Genomic DNA, 20,374 nt, shown 5'->3' on the forward strand with positions numbered 1-20,374 from the left:
AACAACGCTAAAGCAGTTATGGTATTTGGAATACTATGGCTATTCCCTGGACCATTATATTGCTGCAGGTTAATTACAATCAGATGCATTACACTAATAAACAATATGCAGTTAATTTCAGTGTATTTATAAAGCCGCGTCAGGAATGTGGGTCTAAGAAAGAAAGGGTAACCACACAGGAACAGTAGCACTGCTTTGACGCTGGGTGCCGCCAGTCTGCAAAACCGAGCGGAGAAATTGCGTACGCCAGGGTATTAGGTACTGTGGAAATGTGTGTAGCTTTATGCCAAGTTTAGGTTTTATACATTGCGATTTGAGCGTGGAAATGTTTGTATGCAACATTTCTTTGCGTACGCACCGTTTATACATGAGGCCCCAGGAGGAGAATTTGAGGGGACAAAAGAACTGGAAGAATAAGAATAATGTGGAGAGATTCAGCCGCACAACGGCAGAGAGATACAGCCAGGAAATGTTCTCAGAAAATGGTGGGGGGAAGATGCCAGGAACTTTAACAGGGCAAAGTTGACATAGGGCATCTAGTTCTTATCCCACTAGATGACTTCTCTGCGGGGAAGGGTACAGCGTATGGACAAATGTGTGCTGGTGATTGGGATTAGGATCGATTTTTGTTATTTAGAAGGATGGTTTGCGAGCACAAAGCAGAGGATGGGGAAATGACTGTTATTCAATTAGACGAGATTAGGAAAGTTTTGAGGCAAGCTTTGCAGAGGAAGAAGTTGTTGCCAGACACTTTGAATTGAGGAGAAAGGGATGAAGCCAATGAGTACAGGGGATATACTGGAAAAGAGGAAAAGAGAGGGCCTGTAAATGTCCTAAGCACAGACCTCAGCAGCAAATAGAAAACGTAGTAAGTGAAAGGGCTATAATGCCTAGATTGAAGAGAGGGGAACATTTCCAGCCCTGACTCATTAAATATATCTCCTAGCACAGATATACCAGACTGAGACCAAAGGGAGGAGGAAATTGGATGGCAGCAGACCCATCAATTTTTCAACACTTCTTCATGCCTAAAGGGCAAAAGAAACAGAGGGGCAAACAGCAAGAGAATGGGACTTTATTTTTTATTAGAAAGAAACAGAAATGAAGTTGAGCAATGGGGAAAAAAATATTTTGTTTCTATGGGAAACCAAGAAGGAGAATGCAGGAGAGGGCAGGCCTAGTTCAATACTGGCCTTCCAGGAAAGGCAAATGCATTTTATGTATAATAATGTACATCTGTGTGTCTGTTGGGTTGCTAGGATTAGGAGAAAAATAAAAAAATAGGCAAAATGTTAATAAAATGACCAAATAAGGGTATAAAAATAAGAATATTGGTCTTATTGGCCTACCTGTTGTTTGACATTAGGGTGACTGAAAAATTACAATAAATCGAAGTACACATTTGGAAACCAAAGCCCCGACATGACTAAACTAGCAACCACAGATGCTTATTCTCAGTAAAACATTTTGACTATAAGAGTGGTCAGTTCAACAAGCGATGCCAAGAGGAAACAATGATAACAGGCAGCTCTTTACAAAGAGGAAAAGGCCGCTGTGAGGGAAAGAGATCAGGTGTGTACCAAATAAGTCACCCATGTATCAAGTAAAAAACATGATGTCCATGTTGATGAATTAGATTTCAACCCATCTTAATGGGGTAGCATAGCTAGTTCTAAACATATTAGTGTAATCGGACTGGCAGTGGGTTTAAGAAATCACTTGCTTCTACTTTGGTCAACTTTGGTTTACTATCCGCCACCATGGCTCAGGATTAAATTATGAGTTAGTGGGGTAACTGAACTTGCAACCTTGTGATTTGCAGTCCAGCAGATTATCCACTACGTCATACCACCCTTTGGATCTCATTATGTTGTACCATCTTTTAAAATCATCCAAGAAACTGATAAAATAATTTAGTAAGAAAATGTTAGTTTATGAGTTTATTCTTTAAGATTCTAAGTCAAGCATCTTTAATGTCTGTAAAGGGCCAGAGTTACAAAGTTAGTTATGAATCGTTTGTCCATTTGTAGTGAAAATTAAGAGCACCATGGAATTTGTATGTGCCAGAGTTAATATCACCTTTTATCATTGTTTATTTGTTATCCTTACTAATAGATGTAGAGTGGCATAGTGGTGCAGTACTCTGTCTTACAGCTCCGTAAGGCTGAGTTTAAGTCTTGGTTTAGTCACTATGTAAAGTATGCATTGTCTTCCAGTGTCTCAGATGGTTTTTCTCCACATCCCAAAGACATGGAGGTTAGGTTGATTGGTGGCTCTGAATTGGTACAGTATGAAACAATTAATTTGTCCTGTGACATTCTGGTACCCTGTCCCATTGTACATACTGCTTCGCCAGGTTAGGCTCCAACACATTAAAGCCCTGAAACTGGATTGAGTGGTTCAGAAATTAATGGATGCAACTGGCATATCAAAAATAACTGCATTTGAGTGAGGGTGGGTATATGTATAAGTGTGCCCTTGCTCTTGGATGGACTGGTGCCCTGTCCAGAGTTGGTTCCGACCTTGTGCCCAGTGTTGCAACTGTAAAACTGGGTCAAGTATGTCTGGTAAATGGGTGAATTGATTACTTTAAGTGTAATTTTAGCAAACTACCATAGTCACATGGAATAAATTACAAAGTAGTGTTGTGGAGAGCAGGACTTTAGAGACCTTAAAATCTTGACTGGATGTTCTTTCAGCTGGTTAGGCCGAATGGCCTATTCTTGTGATAAGTTTTCTAATGTTCTAAAGTGTAATTTCACTTATTAGTGTCCGAGCTATTGTTGATATTCCTAAATTGTTGTATAGCAAAGTGTAATAAGTTCCCAAAAGATAGATCTACTGTATGTTATTAACATGACTCTCTCAAACCAGACTAATCTAATTCTGGTTCATGGGGGTTGGAGATTATTCTTTGGAACCAACTCTGGATGGGGCACCATTGCATTATAGGGTCCATTCACGCACACATGCACATTGGGCCAATTTGGAATCACTAATTACCCTCACCACACTGGGGGAATATTGGAGGAAAACCCATACAGGAACAGGGAGACCATGCAAACTCACAGCCAGGCACTGGCTTTGAACCTCAGATGCTAGATGCACATCATTATAGCACGTAAATTAAATGTTATACTACCTATTGATATTTTTATCACAGTATAATTAATAATTCTGTGTTAAACTGTAGTTAGCCTGTTCCTTATTAATCCATTGCCTTTTGTTTTCTTCTTATCCCATGAAGCATTCAGTCCCAGCCCTGGAACAGAGGAATAGAATGTGCAAGCGTGTCAGAATGTTTTAATTAACCAGCTCCATAAACCTCAAAAGCTATCCGGCCGTCTTCTCTGATCAAGATTTATTAGTCTTCATTTTGCTAACTGGTGCTGCTCCTTAATTTACAGACAGTCTGTGTCTATTTTTTATCATAGAAAGAACATTTTGTGCTTTGGTGACCAGAGGTCCTGCGGTTATGACCCATTTTGCAATGCATTTTCAGTAAAATAATTTATCATAATACATACAGCATGTACCGGTGAAAAGAAGCTGATATATATTTCCTAAATGTCTGAATTTACGCAGATTATGGACCAAAATCCGATACTTCTGTCCTTTCCTGGTTACTTCCTGGCCTTATCATCAGGCGACACTTTCAGACATTTCCTGCTGTCTGCATTTTGTGTAGTTGTGGTGTTTTTATTGCACTCAATACATTCTAAAACTGATACTGTACTTTAATCCTGTTGTCTTTGATAAGCCCATTGTAGTCTGAATGGCATTATATAAAATAAAGACTAATTGCTACATATTCTTTTTTATAGCTTTATCAGTCTTTAGATGGACTCTGTCACTAATTTTCTGCCATGCCTGTTTCTCTCCCCAGTTGTATACGTCTGCTGCTCACAGGACACTTTTCGGAAGCTGATGATCCTTGTGCTGAAAACAGGCTTATCTCTAGGGGACTATGTGTTCTTCTACCTTGACGTATTCGGATCTAGCCTGCAATCCGATCAGCGCAAGCCCTGGTTTCGAGGAGATGCCGACGACGCTCTTGCCAAGGAAGCCTACAAGGTGATCCTTTTATACTTTACAGAAAAAAAAAACATTGTTTCCTTTAAGAAACAAATATAAAAGTCACAAAATGTTAGCTGATGAGACAGTGAGCCTGTAATAATAAGTTCTTTATACATCAGTCACGCAGAAAGAGATCATCAAACAAGAAAGCTGCATAGAACTGTGACTCTATGAAGCAGGTGGCTGAATGCTGCAGTATTTTGTGAACAAAATAGCATTAGTGAGTGTGGTCATGTGGTCAATAATGTAGACTCTCAGTCCAGAAGCATTGATTTCAACAGGCAGTTCAAGTGGATTGAATGATGCTTGTGACAGTAGGACATTCTAAAATGTGAATAACAAATTGAAAAGTGGCTCGCTCTACACAGCCTCGCCACAATGAATTTGCAAATGCATTCATTATGTATTCTATATATTATGTAAAGTGTCAAGGTAGTCATCAACACTGCTTACAAACCAAATTGTGGCAAAAGACTGCACAAAAGATTGATCCTTAATGTCTTTGAAACAATCTCCTGCCTTCAAATTCACCTTTATATACCTAATATTGGAAGATTCGATCAAGCTGCTAAAAGTTCAGATTTGGAGGTCATCCAAACAGGTGAGATGTCCCAACAGTTAACCACACTCCGATACCTCATATGTGTTAGAAAGAGTAGATGCCTGATGCATTACATTAACTCCTGGGTCTGCCCATCAAAACTACATCTTGTGCAGGATGCTACTTGGTAAGGAGATTAATTTATTAAATGGCAACTTCTCAGAATTTTAAATAATTAAATCTTAAATTTACAGTAGTTAGGGCATTAGGGTGCAGTCAATGGTGTTACCTCTCAGTTCCAGAGACTTCAGGGCCAGTCACAGTCTGTGTGCACTTATCATGTCCTTTGCAAAGATGTTTTTGGATTCTTTGCCTTGATCTGTATGTTGTGGCAACCAAAAAATAGTCTAATCTGGGTGCTCTGCTACAGACTGGTGTTCCATCTAGGGGTGCATGCGGCCTTATGCACTATGCTGTCACAGTCATTTCTGACTCCTTGTAAAGGAAAAACGTAGGCACAACATTGATGAATCTCCTTGTCTGTCAGAAGTCTTCATATTCAGCTACATGAAAATCAAAGCTGAATGAATAGATGTGAAAGAGAGTAAGGGAACTTACTTAAACCATTAAACTGTAGTTCCCATGGCAAGCTTATTTTTGAAGGGGCTGTTAACATGTTATACCAAAAGTTAACAACAAATCATGGGAAAAGATGCGTACACTCCTTAGAGAACACTACAAGTAAGTATGCCCCATGCACAATATTATAAGGGAATTCAATTCCAAGAACTTACAACATAAAGCACAACCATAGGTTAATACAAAAATTCAGAATGCTACAGACATGAGATTTGCTTGTATTAGTATTTTTACTTTTTTTGTTAATTTTTTGTACTTATGTTGGCTGTTTTACTAATGTATTATTGCATGCCAAGCTCTTAAGTGAAAATGTCTTTAAAAATAATTGAACTTTTGAAAAAATCAGTCAGGATTACAGGCATCAAATACTAACAATAATCTAAATAGACATACATAATGACATGAATTCAAAATTTCTAATTGTGTGGGTTGGCTGGTCCATGACAAGGATGCTACGGCTAACAAATGGTTTGAATAATAAAAGCCATGGCCAGGTAACATGTTGTTTTGGTTCTGGGTAGCAGACTAGAAGTTAACAGAGGAAAAAATCAATTCTATTTAAAATTTAAAAGATTTTCAAAAATAAAAACTGAGTTGCAGATGGTAAGGTGGCCCTGTGGTTAATACCAAGAGTCTAGGTTTGCTTCCTGACCTGGTTGTTGTCTTTGAGCACTTTGCTTGTTTTCTTCATGTCAATATGGACTCTTCTTTAGGGACTCTACCCTCTTCCCTCACCCCAAATACATTTTAGATTAACTGTTGTTTTAAACCAGCCCAGTGTGAATGTGTGAGATGGGCTGGTGCCCCACCAAGGTTTTGTTTCTGCAGTGCATCTCCCAGTGCCGCTAGACTCATCACTATCCTAAGTTGGATTAAGCACATTTAAAAATACACAGATTAACTGTATATTATATTGTATTATATTATCCATCCATCCATTATACAACCCGCTATATCCTAACTACAGGGTCGCAGGGATCTGCTGGAGCCAATCCCAGCCAACACAGGGCACAAGGCAGGTTATATTATAAGTACTATTTGTTTTTATGCATTGTTTTCCAACCCACAGGCTTGAAATTTGGCACACAGGTACACTTCTAAAGTCAGGTTTCTGACATGCTTGAATGACGTTTGGTTTTGTTCTCTTTAGGAGTGATGGGAGACAGATCAGAGTCTGATGGAGTGCCACAAGATACTACATTGTTGACCTAATGACAAAAAATCAATGCCATGCAGGTTGGGATAGTTGTGTGATGGCTGGTATGCTTCTTTTTCAATTAAGAAATCCAGAATAGGTTCTACCAAGTTGACCTTTGGTGGGGTTTATTCTCTTTGGAGTGAAATCTCGTAACATTACACCACCATCATAAACTGCCTGGTGCTGTTTTTCTGTTGTATTCAGAGTGCAAAAGTCAGTTTTTTGGCCTTGATTGTTGCCTGTAAGTAGTCTGCACATTCTCCTCATCCTCATCCTCCTCGGGGTGTACCTTACCTTCAGTTAGGTATCGAAAGAAAGAACTACTTAATGGATTTAGATCAGGCTTTTTTCAAGAATTTGCTTGAACATTCTGGTTCTTCTCTCATCACGCTAAGAATCATAGTTATCTTGCAGGAGCAATATATTCTCGCTAATCTGAGACAGAGGCTGCAGGCTGAGGGGAGGGGGAAGAGTGACGTCAGGGGTAGGGGGCTGGGCAGGGCCCTCCTCACTGTCTTGTTTCACTAATACACGGCTGGAGCCTCTGGGAACGGCTAGTTATATATAAATATAACAATATACCATATTAATAAATAGGTTATTCACTTGATGGTAGTTTTCTTTTACAAATAGAATACCAGTTTTAAAAAGTAAATATTAAATTTTTTTTTGCAATAATAAAAATACAAGTCATTGAAATTTTGAACTGCTTTTTTCTTGATTTCATCTTGTGAACTTAGAAACAATTTCTTTAAAATCAATTATTTGTGCTAGTTCACTCTCCACTGCTAAGGTTACTGAGAATTATATGCAACATAAGGGAATTTTTCTATATCTACAGTATATCTATATCAACAGTATATCTATTGCAAAAAAAACACACCTTGACAACCCTTAAAGGTTTGGGGCAGCCTCCCCGTATACTTGAAGTTTTGGCTGAAAAAGCAAAAATATGAGCAGTGAATCTTTACAGACAAGAGTCCAACACAGCACTGATAGGCAGAAGGAATAAGGCAGTTTTTAAAGTCAGTCGGGGGAATGACGTCATTGGGTCCGGAGCCGGAAGTGATGTAATCGGGTTCAGAAATGTAAGTCGGAAGTGGGATCATTGTGCCTCAGAACCGGAAGTTGTGTCATTGCGCTCAGGCAGAATTTCTCATGTTTGGTCTGCAGGGATAAAAGAGAAAGGATTAGTGTACTCTGCTACCCTCTGGCCCGGTGTGGAATTGCCTTCCTCTGAGCCCTTTAGCTGCCTCCCATGCGCATGTGTGTGACACGATATACATATACACATACCAATATATATAAAAACACCACACAAATGACTGCTACATTTTATCTAAATTTGCAAATTACTCAGGTTAAAAATATTACAAAATAATAACAATTGTTATTATTATATAAAACAGTAGTAATATCCATAGTATTAAATACGCAATTGAAGAAATTCCATTTCAGATATTAGTTAAGAATCTAGCCTTGGAGTATTTTTACCCTCATCTGATGCCATTTAATATTGTGGGTTAGTGTTATTGGGGTCTTGGGAGCGCATTTTGAGGCAGAGTGTAATACTGTAGATCAAAATCAGAAAACCTCACAACATGTCCCCTTACAAGGCTAAATATATATTTTATATATATCCATCCATCCATCCATTTTCCAATCCGCTGAATCTGAACACAGGGTCACGGGGGTCTTATTTTATATATATACTAGCAAAATACCCGCGCTTCAAAGCGGAGAAGTAGTGTGTTAAAGAGGTTATGAAAAAGTAAAGGAAACATTTTAAAAATAACGTAACATGATTGTCAATGTAATTGTGTTGTCATTGTTATGAGTGTTGCTGTCATATATATATACATATACACATATATTATATATATATATATATATATATATACATACACACACACACACACACACACACACATATATTATATATATATATATATATATATATATATATATATATATATATATATATATATATATACACACACACACACACATATACACATATATTATATATATATATATATACACACATATACAGATATATCATATATATATATACATATATTATATATACATATACACATATATTTATACATACATACATACATATACACACATACATGCACTTACAATAACATAGAAATCAATATAAACAACATTAACATCATTATCATATGAGAATATGAAGTAATATATAAGAAGCACATTTCATATAAATATAAATTATTAAACAGTAAAATCTTCTTCTATAATTTGCTACCGTGGCTATTCGTTTGTCTGTCCAGGATTTTAAATCACCTGTAGCTCGCAAACCGTTTCACCTATTGACTTGAAATCTGGTAGACATATAGTACGTCACGTCTGCTATCCGCTTTATGGGTGATGATTGTATTACTCTTTTTATCTTTATTTTATTTTATTGTAGAATCAACTCCTATCTGCGCACACCAGGCGGCCGTGGGCGGATGCGTATGGTGTATTCACTCCATGTTATCGTGCATTGCGCTGTCACTGGTATTTTGATAAAAAAATTTGAACAACATATAAGAAGCGTATAAATTATTAAACAGTAAAACATTAACATTTAAGAAGTAAAGTTACATTGAGTACTACTGCAGTGCCTTCAGGTATACCTCATTTTTTCTTTGCCCATTACATGTTTAAATGTATACATTTTTTGGTGTACCTACCCGAGAACACGCGACATATAACCGACCGTGGGAGAAGCATGGATTTTAAACACGCGTTGAGTTCATCTGCTGGTCTCCCTCGTGGAATAACTGGTAACGTTTGACTAAAATCTACAGCGAGTAAAACGACATTACCTCCTTTTTTTTTTTACGATCTCTGAGATCTTGCTTTTTTCGGTTCAAGGATTCATAAGCTCTTTTATGTTCCATGGTGTACTTATCCCAAACCATCATCTTTGAATGTTGCAAGACTTTCGCCTTGTATGTAGATCGGGGTAATTACATTCATTGCATTCCTAGTCTGAATCACAATCTGATTGTAACATCCGCTACGTGCCCTCTTTTAATTGTGAGAAGCAGATATATATAGCCAAATTCTCGCGCTTCGTTGTGGCGAAGTACTGCTTTTAATTTTTTATTAAGAAGAAAAGAAAACCTTTTTAAACGGATCGAAAATATAGCAATAACAATTTGTTAAGGATCTGTTTTTTTGTGAAGCTCCCTTTTCACAGCTGTCGTGCTACGGCGTGTGTTTTGTTTATTTGACAGTATGTAGAGCGTGGTAATTACATTCATGGCATTCGTTTTCTGAATCACAATCTGATTGTATGGGTGGTTACCTGCCAGGTCACGCTTGTGGTTTGTCAGCAAGTCACCTTACGTCCGCCACATGCCCTCTTTCTGTTCCCAGAAGCATTTCTATAAACTTAATTTAAACTTACGTTTTACACCGTGCTTTGTTTCCCTTATGAAGATGCATGTATGCTTCACTCGCTCGCTTCTTATTGTTTCGCTCCCTTCTCAATTGTTTAATGAATTTTTTGTTCTTCGCTGTTTGCGGCGCCAGAGTTGAAGCCCCTAATGTTGCAGTCAGCAAGTCGGCTAACATCCGCCATGTGCCGTCTTTCAGTTGCGAGAAGCAGATCATAGAATGGTTTTAATAGTTTACTTTCAAATAATGCAAAGAGTATGCTACACGTGTTTCTCTCTAATTCTGGACTCATCAGGCGTACACACTCACTGCATCCGCTCTCAGGAATCGAGTCTCGAACGTCAGCGCCAGAGGTGAAGCCCCTAACATTGCGCTACGGCGTGTGGTTCGTTTATACCTCGTGCCTTCTCATTAAACTTTTATGTCGCGAATATGTTATTGCAATCCGCAGCGGGAGCGTTTCTATAAACTTAATTTAAACTTACGTTTTACACCGTGCTTTTTTCCCTTATGAAGATGCTTGTATGCTTCACTCGCTCGCTTCTTATTGTTTCGATCCCTTCTCAATTGTTTAATGAATTTTTTGTTCTTCGCTGTTTGCGGCTCATCCTTCATTTCTCCCTACTGCGTTCTTTTATCTCGCGAATATGTTATTGCAATCCGCAGCGGGAGCGTTTCTAGAAACTTAATTTAAACTTACGTTTTACACCGTGCTTTGTTTCCCTTATGAAGATGCTTGTATGCTTTACTCGCTTGCTTCTTATTGTTTCGCTCCCTTCTCAATTGTTTAATGATTTTTTTGTTCTTCGCTGTTTGCGGCTCCTCCTTCATTTCTCCCTACTGCGTTCACAGTCTTTTCACGTGATTACGTGGGAGGCGTGATGACGTGACACTCAACTCCTCCTCTCACGGCCATCGAGCTGCCGTCCATTACAGTATATTGTGAAAAAAGAGGTTCCAGTTATGACCATTACGCGTTGAATTTCGAAATGAAACCTGCCTAACTTTTGTAAGTAAGCTGTAAGGAATCAGCCTGCCAAATTTCAGCCTTCCACCTACATGGGAAGTTGCAGAATTAGTGATGAGTCAGTCAGTCAGTCAGTCAGTCAGTGAGTCAGTGAGGGCTTTGCCTTTTATTAATTAGTATAGATATATATATATATATATATATATATACATAAAAAATTGAGTTATTTGGATTAGTCAGATGCAGACAGTTGTAAGCCAGGGTCTGGATCATGATGGCGGTGCTCAAAGTAGGCTGTGGTGATTTGAACTGCAAAGATCACAGGTGCTCTTGTTAACCTGGTCCAACAGAGAGCAAGCTTTTGATTACAATGAACAGTTGAATTTCTCTTTAAATATCCTATTAGACATATAAATGAGTGTCACCTGTCCAAATAGCACATTGCATGTTTTAAAAATAACCTTTTGCAAATAAAAAATCTTTCCTGTAACATCAGATTAAAAATTGACATTGGAAGATATTAATGGACCTGTGGAGCTACCTTGAGACAGGCACTGCTCAACCCCCTCTTTTCATGCTTTCATGTAAGCCTGTATCCAGAATGACAATTTTTTCAGATTGTTTTCTTTTTTAATATGAAAGCACCTGTAGTGGTCTGATGCAGGTTCTTGATCTGTTTATGTCAAGACATGGAACTGAATCAACCATCTTGGACTAATTTACTGCAGATGTAGTTCATGATGGCCTTGCTTGTGTTTCAGATACCTACCTATTTTTAAAAGTTACTTGCATGAAAGTTTAATAATGAAAAATCTATTCAGTTTTTTACAACCAGTAATGACAGAATACATGTCGACAATTCATCGATCCATTCTTTTATCCATTGTGGTTCTTTATCTGAGAAAGTGTTTTTGCGGTCTTGGGAAAGCATTTTGAAATGTAGTGTGAATAGTGAGGACACTTTTTTGTCAATATCAGAAAACCTCACTACAAAGTCCCTCACTTCCATATTTGTATTGTCAAATTCATATTGTTCTCGGACGGCACGGTGGCGCAGTGGGTAGCGCTGCTGCCTCGCAGTTGGGAGACCTGAGGACCTGGGTTCGCTTCCCAGGTCCTCTCTGCGTGGAGTTTGCATGTTCACCCCGTGTCTGCGTGGGTTTCCTCCGGGAGCTCCGGTTTCCTCCCACAGTCCAAAGACATGCTGATTAGGTGGATTGGTGATTCTAAATTGACCCTAGTGTGTGCTTGGTGTGTTTGTGTGTATCCTGTGGTGGGTTGGCACCCTGCCCGGGATTGGTTCCTGCCTTGTGCCCTGTGTTGGCTGGGATTGGCTCCAGCAGACCCCCGTGACCCTGTGTTCGGATTCAGCGGGTTGGAAAATGGATGGATGGATATTGTTCTCGCTATAATTGACTGGAATTGGAACTGACTTTTCGCAGCAACACTTTTATGTTTACTACAAAGCTGTCATCAGGTTGTGTATCATTATGGGGGATGTGATTCAGGCTACTAAGTTTAAAAAACTAAAGTCAAGCTTGATTGGCATTAAGTTAAATATACAATATACAATACTAGTCATAAATTTAAACCTTCACCTAACCTTACTCACTTTTTATCACTTTGTGACACAAATAAAATGATAGCAATGCCAATGAAGGAGATTCAAAGTGATTAAATGTAATATCTGCGCAACTAATAGAAACCAGCACCATTAAGTGGACTCTTCATATCATTTGCACTGCATTTTCTTGTTGCATTTTTATTCTTTGATACCTGTCATCAGTACAAGAGCTATAAGAAAGAGCAATAAGAGTCATTGTCAATAATTGTTACTACTAGAAGCTGTCTTAAGTAGGTACAAAAATATATACATTTATGCCTTAATGGATGTTTAACTCTGAAAATACAAAAGATTAGGCAAAAATTTAATGCTGGGGATTAATGCTGGGAAGGTATACTGGTTCATACCGAAAACTGTTTTTTATTTTTGTTATGATATAGATTTTTCTTATACCACAACACTGGTTTAAATAGCCTAAAGAACGTTCGGAACATGGCACAGCGGGAAACTGTTTAAGGGGTGGCCTTTTTCATTGCTACACCGCTAAACACGCATGCAACGGAGTACATATGTTAGTGGAGCTATTGAGCGGTGAAAATGGATAGAGAACATTCCGAAACTGAAGCAGTAGCAGATGATAAAGTTGAACATGATGACACAGAAGAACTTTTGCCGAAAAAAGGGGGCCGTGTCTGTTGCCTGGAGATACTTTGGTTTGAAAAGTTGTCCCTGGAGGCAGCAACACAAGCATTTTGCTGCACCACCTTAGCCAGAAACGTGCTTTGGAGTACCATGAATGTATAGAACTAAGATTGGCACCCTCCATGTCCTCAGGTAAAACTGATAAAGCTAGAGGACACTCGAGTCAGACGTCACTTGTAGACACGGTTGCTAGAGGTACTGCCTCTGACAAAAAAGCAACCGTGGATCGAGATAACCAATGGCATTGCAATCCATATAGCTAACGTGTCAGTGGACAGTGATTGTTAACATTAACAAAGTGTAGTTGATTTACAAAAAATATTTACTATTTATTCCTTTTCTAAGACATGTTCAGTGCTATACAACTTTTGACAAGCACCTCTGGATATTTTACTAAGTCTAAATGCCTCTTTGGATGGTTAAAAATAGGTTGTCAAAATTATAGTTTTAAGTTGTTTGCAAAATTTGTTCAATAAAAAGGTTTTATATTTTGACTGCAACTGTCATGCAATGTGATTCCTTCTCTTCATTAGTGCCACTCCCTTGAAAACTATCACTTTATGGGGCCATGCAAACCTGTATTAATACTTGTGTGCACATTAAAATGTTTTTTTGTATGATGTACAATTCTCATGACTGTGGAATAGGTTATTCTTAGCCAGTCTACTGCAGTAATTACAGTGGAAAATGTGGTTAACATCCACTCATGCATAGGAAAAAAATACCGTCGAATACCGTGAAACCGGTATAATTTTGAAAAATACCGTGATATAGAATTTTGGTCATACCGCCCAGCACTACTGGGCATCTATCTATCTATCTATCTATCTATCTATCTATCTATCTATCTATCTATCTATCTATCTATCTATCTATCTATCTATCTATCTATCTATAAATGAGTCAGACTTTGAATTATTTATTGTCCATGGTTGCGCACAATGTTGTACTAAAAAAAAGAAATGGACAAGATCATTCAATATATTATAAATTCCATGGGAACAACTTTGTCTGCTGCCACACAACTCAGGAATAGGAAACTATGTTCTGATTTTGTGTCTGGTCCCAGTCTCTGTGAAGTTTGTATGTTCTCGTTATATCTCTGTGGGTTTTTCTCTGGGTTCTCATTTCTTCCCACATCCCAAAGGACATGCATATTAGATTATCTGTTGATTCAAAACTGGAGAACTACGAGTGAGTGTAGGTGTTTGAGCGAGCATACTATATAATGGACAGGCATCCCATCCTGTGTTGGTTCCCACTTTGTGTGCAGGGCTGCTGGGATAGGCATTTGTTTCTTGTAACCCTGAACTATATACAGTAAGCAGGTTAGGAAATGGATGAATGGATAAATGGAGTTATCACTAAATAACAAGAAAAGCAAGATAGAAAAGGTCACTACTCACTGAGCTTTGTGGGCAGGCCTAAGCATTTACATCCACAGATTAGAATCAACAAAATGAAATGAATGTTTACTCATAAAAGGCTTGACTAGATCCCTCTGGCACTATCTAAGAGAAACATACTGAATCACTGTACCTACATGAGCAAGAATTTCTACTGTGTCTGCTACAGAAAAAACATACTCAGAAACCAAAGGTGCAGACATAGTAGGTCTACTTGGGACCTTTAAAGAAATACCTTTTGGTGAGCTGTTAAAACAAACGGTTGGGACTTGCTCATTGTCTCCTTTACTTCATTTAGATCAAAACTGTCATCCTTTTAGCTGCAGAAGGTTCCATTTCTTAATGCAATGTTTAAGCCAAATTAAATGTTCAGCCTGGTAATGTTTGCTCAGAAGCCTTTGTCCCCTTGCCAAGCTTTATTCTTTGAGTGTCTGACACTAGCCAAGACATGACCTAACTTAGCAAGGGTTATCCAAAGGCTAGGATGGATTGTAAAGAATTGAGTGTAGAAAGCTTTTTGGGAAGCATTGGAGAATAGGCAGACAATGCGGCATATTAGCTAAGGCATTGCACAATGCTTCATCCCCATAGCTGCCAGTTCAATCATCATATCTATTTGTCAATGCTAGCATTTGTAGCATAGCACTACACACGATAAGGGTCTTTGTGTTGTCCACTATTGAAAGGTGATATGAAAAAAAACAAAAAGAATAATAATATCACAAAAATACAGCACTGTGAGGATTTTGTGTTTTGATTTCTCCAGTGCATGCACTACTATTTGGCCATCCCTGTTAAGGGGTAAACTCAGAAAATTGCAGATGGATGAGAATATGGTGTCCTGGATAATGGACTATTTGTCAGACAGATGGCAGTTTGTGAGACTCAAAGAACCACTGGAACGCTATAAGGAACAGTCTTGTCTCTTTTTCTCTTCACTCTGTACACCTGTATAAATAAAACACCAGGTCATGTCACTTGTAGAAATTCTCAGATGATTCTGCACTTATGAGGCATATCAATAAGAGGGATGAGACAGAGTATAGGAGTCAGGTGAAGAACTTGTTTTCTTGTTGCAAAGAGAATTGTCTGCATCTTAACATCAGCAAAACCAAGGAACTGGTTATTGACTTTTGCTGCACCAAAGAGCCCCACTGTCCAGTCATCATTCAGGGAGTAGATGTAGAGGTGGTTCATTCCTACAAGTACTTGGTGTCTACATCAATGACAGGTTGGACTGACTTGCCTTGTAACGCTAAGGAACTATAGAAGAAAGGGCAAAAAAGCTCTTCTTCCTTAGGAGACTTTATTCCTTAAAGGTGGGTAGTGACATCCTTCACATCTTCTACATCTCTGTAATGACCAGTGTGATTTTCTGTGCTGTGATGTGCTGGGCTGGTAACATCACTTCAGTGGAGCCCAACCAGATCAACAAGCTATTTTAAAAAGGCAGGCTCAGTTATAGGATACACTGTGGACCCCCTGGAGGCAGTAGCAACAGAGAGAATTAAAACAAACTGAGTGCTACTATGAACAGTGCTGCACATCCCCTCTCTGACACACTAACACTGAGGACTTTCAGCCAAAGAATTATTCAGCAGAAGCGTGTCAAGAAATGCTACTGGGGTTTCTTTATACCAACAGAAATACACCTGCATAATGCATCACTGGGATTGTGACAGTCAAGTCTGAAGTTTTTATTTCTTTTTAATTTGCTTCCTTTTTAGTAATTCTAGTGTGAGTTCAGACCATAATATCTATCTATCTATCTATCTATCTATCTATCTATCTATCTATCTATCTATCTATCTATCTATCTATCTATCTATCTATCTATCTATCTATCTATCTATCTATCTATCTATCTATCTATCTATCTATCTATCTATCTATCTACTCATTGTATTATGTGTGCAGATCAGAGAGTTTTCAAAGCAGGAAAACTCTCAGTTCTGCTCTTATTGGATTGGCTGGGAGCTGTCAGACTTGATGTACACATGCCAGAAGCTCTGAATATACTGCTATTGAATTTATAAGGACAGGGAATAGTTTTACTAATTTCTTCGATGTGGTCATATACAGTATGTGGGTGCACTATCACAAAACTCCATTCCCATTTAATCTTGCTTTCATGAAGAATTCAGCAATGCAGAATCCTACTAAGGCTATGCCCACACCACTATGTTTTCATTTTAAATGATAATGATCTCCTCCCATTCTAACATTTCTCATTGTTTATGAAAGTATCACTGTAAACACTAAAGCAATCAAACATGCATATGAATACATGTTCACCTATACAGGGCATGCGTGCATTGATGGAAAAATTCTTGAAAGTAAAGTAATGCCTCTGGCCATGGGATTTATCCTAAAACTATTGTGGCCTGTAAATTATTCACCTTTTATGCATAATGCAGCTTTCAAACTATACAAAATGCAATTTAGATACGTACATACAGGTAAGCAACACAACAAGCACCACGGAAAGCCACTCTTCTATGTGCACTATGTTGGAATATGTTTTTCTTCTGTCAAAGGTGACCAATCAGGGTATGAGATGTTGTAATAAGCAGGATACAATCAGGGAAGGGCTATATATCAGAGCACAATTCGAGTCTGAGTTTTCAAAAATCTGAGTTTTCACCCATCCACAGCACAACGCTGAGCTGGTGCTTTTAGAGGTGTACTGCGTTTTCAAAAGTCTCTGTTTTCAGGGTTTGAAAATGCCAGGGTAGTGTGGATGCAAGGCAACAACAGAGACTAATGTCTGTGTTTTTAGATGAAAATATAGTAGTGTGGATGGGGTCTAAAATCAAAAGGGTCTCCATCTGTAACTTATCTGTCTTTGTTCAGGAAGCAGTCCCTTCAAGGAATATCTGCACTGCTTTGTTTCATTTCAACCTCACTATATGTTTCTCCTAAACAGTGATGTCCTGCAGCTCTCAGGTACAGTTCTGTGTTTTGTCCCAACATGTAGTGGTCATTTTTTGATAAATCCTCAATCAGTAAATCTTGAAATGGGAAATAACACTGTAGCAAAATTAAGAAGTGGACCTATTTTGCTGAGTGGCTAAGTGACCTGATCACCCTGATGCGAGAGGAGTCTGCCTCCAGCACTGACAATGAGGAATCCTGCCATAGTTTGAGCCTAAAATATTTTTAAAGCTAATACTTTTCAACTGTTTTCATAGGTGTGTTTGGTCATCAGGGGTACATTTTGACAAAGATCAATGATAGTCCCCTGGATGGCCATCAACCTAAACAAAGAATGTGCTATCTCTGGGCATATTTAATTTATCATTCCCTTAAGTGTACACCCCATTCGGAAAACCAGAGTTATGCACCAGCTGTACATCCCAATGATTTTCTTCATTTGTAGCTTCCAGCATTTTGTATTTCGTAATTTTATGATGAATTTCTCTTGTGAATATAATTCAACAAGTCAGAAATTTGTACTGAGGTGAAACAGTCATGTTTGTGGTCACTGAGCCAGGGTGGTGGGGGAGTGACAGAGCAGGTCACCTGTGAAAAAATGTCCCACTTACAACAGAGAGACGGCCCCCGCCAAGTCTAGCCTGCATTTGTGAAAACAAAAGTTATTTTTCTTCTCCTTGAGGGTAATGTTTGCTTTTCATGGCAGCTCATTTTCGGGAAGCCATTAACCAAAGCGCTGCCAGTGGTTACGGAGTACTGAAAGCTCAAAGACTCCAAATTGGAAAGTCAATGAAGTGAGGCAATCTCAAGATGTAAACATTGTAGACATCTTTAAGTGTTTAAAACAACAACAAAAGCTCAAATCTAGAGGAATCCCAGGAGAACAGATTAAAAATATCCAGGCAATTTTGATTTCAGGAAAGCTAGAATGAGTTGAACAGAAAAGCAAAATCAATAAATGAGAGCTGGGCCTCTAGTTAATACACTCCATGTTGTTTTCAAGCAATGGAAGTAAGCAATCAATCTAATGTGAAATGAGAACACTGTCTGCAGTCTCTGGACCCTCACTGTGCTGCTGGTGTAGCATTACCCAAATAAAGAATAACAGAAGGGTTTAAAACAAGTCTCTCTGGTGTTGCTCTGAACTCCTCAATAGACTACTTCTTCAGAGCAACTAAACTAAACTTAGAGTATTGGTTTCTTCCAGCTCCAGAGTCCTTGGATTTAACCCCAGTCTGGGCACTCTTCCTGGGAATTTTCACACTCTTCCTATATCCTAATGTCCCCACGCCTGTATTGTCAGTTTTACAGACTCCATCTCAAAGATGTGTTAGATAAATTAGCAGCTCCGGTGTGTACAGCAACAGATTGGCACACATCCAGGGTTGGTTCTTGCTTTGTACCCTGGGCTATCATATTAGGATAAAGGCAACCACAACCCAATATATAGATTCAATTAGCACCAAATTACAAGGATGGATATCTAATCTAATCTAATCTAATCTAATCTAATCTAATCTAATCTAATCTAATCTAATCTGGGGCACCATGGTAGATGGTTTTTGGGGCTGTACTTTCTGGAATTTTGCATTATGGGTTTGAATCCTGTGCCCAGTCATTGTCTGTACAAATTCTGCATGTTCCTTCTGTGTCTGTCTATTAGATTAACTGGCCTTGTGTGGATGTGTAGATAAAAGGGCCTTATAACTGTGTCAGTCTATCCTGGCAGCATCAAGGCAGAAACTGACACTGGAAGGGCAATTGCAGAGTCCGTTCATACAAGCAAATTTAGAATTGAAAACCTGGCATACTATATATGTTTGAAATGTGGAAACCTCCACATGAGGAGAACATGTAAACTGTGCAAAGGTAGTGTGGGAAATATTTATCAAAACTGTCAGAATTGCTCCTAGGAACTACACTAAAAGTCTGACTAGAATAAGAATTTATCATACCTTAGAGTAGTGCATGAGAAGTACTTATGAATCATCCTACACCTACTCTTGGCTAGAAGTAGGAGTTCACATTTGAGAATGAATGACGTTATTATTTTATGACACCCCAAACTGCAAAATGGCACTAATGAAGTAGTTTTGTAGTTTCCTTGGAAATCATGATGATGTTTCATAGGTTTCTGATACAGTTACACCACAAAGATAATAATAATAATAATAATAATATTTAAGTACTGTGGTGGGCTGGTGCCTTGCCTGTACTGGCTGGGATTGGCTCCAGCAGACCCCCGTGACCCTGTAGTTAGGATATAGCAGGTTGGATAATGGATGGATAGATGGATATTTAAGTACTGCGGTGGGCTGGCACCTTGCCCGGGGTTTGTTTCTGCCTTGCGTCCTGTGCTGGCTGGGATTGGCTCCAGCAGACCCCCTTGACCCTGTGTTAGGATATAGCGGGTTGGACAATGACTGACTGACTAATATTTAAGTAACAGGAGAAGAAGAAATAAAGAAGATGAAGAATGAAAACATAAGATAGTATATTGTGCTAAGTTGCACGTAATTGTTACTGCTTTGAAAGAACATCAAGAATAATTCTGTAATGAGCTTAAAGACAAATATACTGAGACACACACCGAATGAGTGTAAACCCTGATAATGGGCACATTTATTTAACAATGAAATATCCACAGCTGTACTTTCAGAAGAATCAGCCTCCTGCTGTTATGGCCATTGAACATGCCTTGTAAAATAATAGTTACTGAAAGCAGCCACACTATTCTTGTGCCATCTCTGAAGTCATGTTCACACTTCCACTGTTCCTGATCAACGTTCTGTGTCAAGTACCATGCCTCTCTCCATGATCCCCTCTTATCTCTTTCTTCTAATGCCCTTGGAGTTTTTGCTTCCCTTCTTGAACCTTTCCGGGCTTGTAAAGTATAATGTGGATTGCAGAGCTCAGCATACCTGTGTGA

General features: G+C 38.6%; 1 protein-coding gene across 1 annotated transcript in view; it reads left to right on the top strand.

The window, feature by feature from the left end:
- The window catches only part of LOC114645534 (atrial natriuretic peptide receptor 1-like), a 378,498-nt gene that overhangs the window by 136,248 nt on the left and 221,876 nt on the right, over nt 1-20,374 (top strand). The window contains 1 exon segment of the mRNA XM_051923089.1: nt 3,887-4,074. Coding sequence (XP_051779049.1) covers nt 3,887-4,074 — 188 coding nt within the window.

Source organism: Erpetoichthys calabaricus, chromosome 2 (genome assembly GCF_900747795.2).
Source record: "Erpetoichthys calabaricus chromosome 2, fErpCal1.3, whole genome shotgun sequence".
NCBI lineage: Eukaryota > Metazoa > Chordata > Cladistia > Polypteriformes > Polypteridae > Erpetoichthys > Erpetoichthys calabaricus.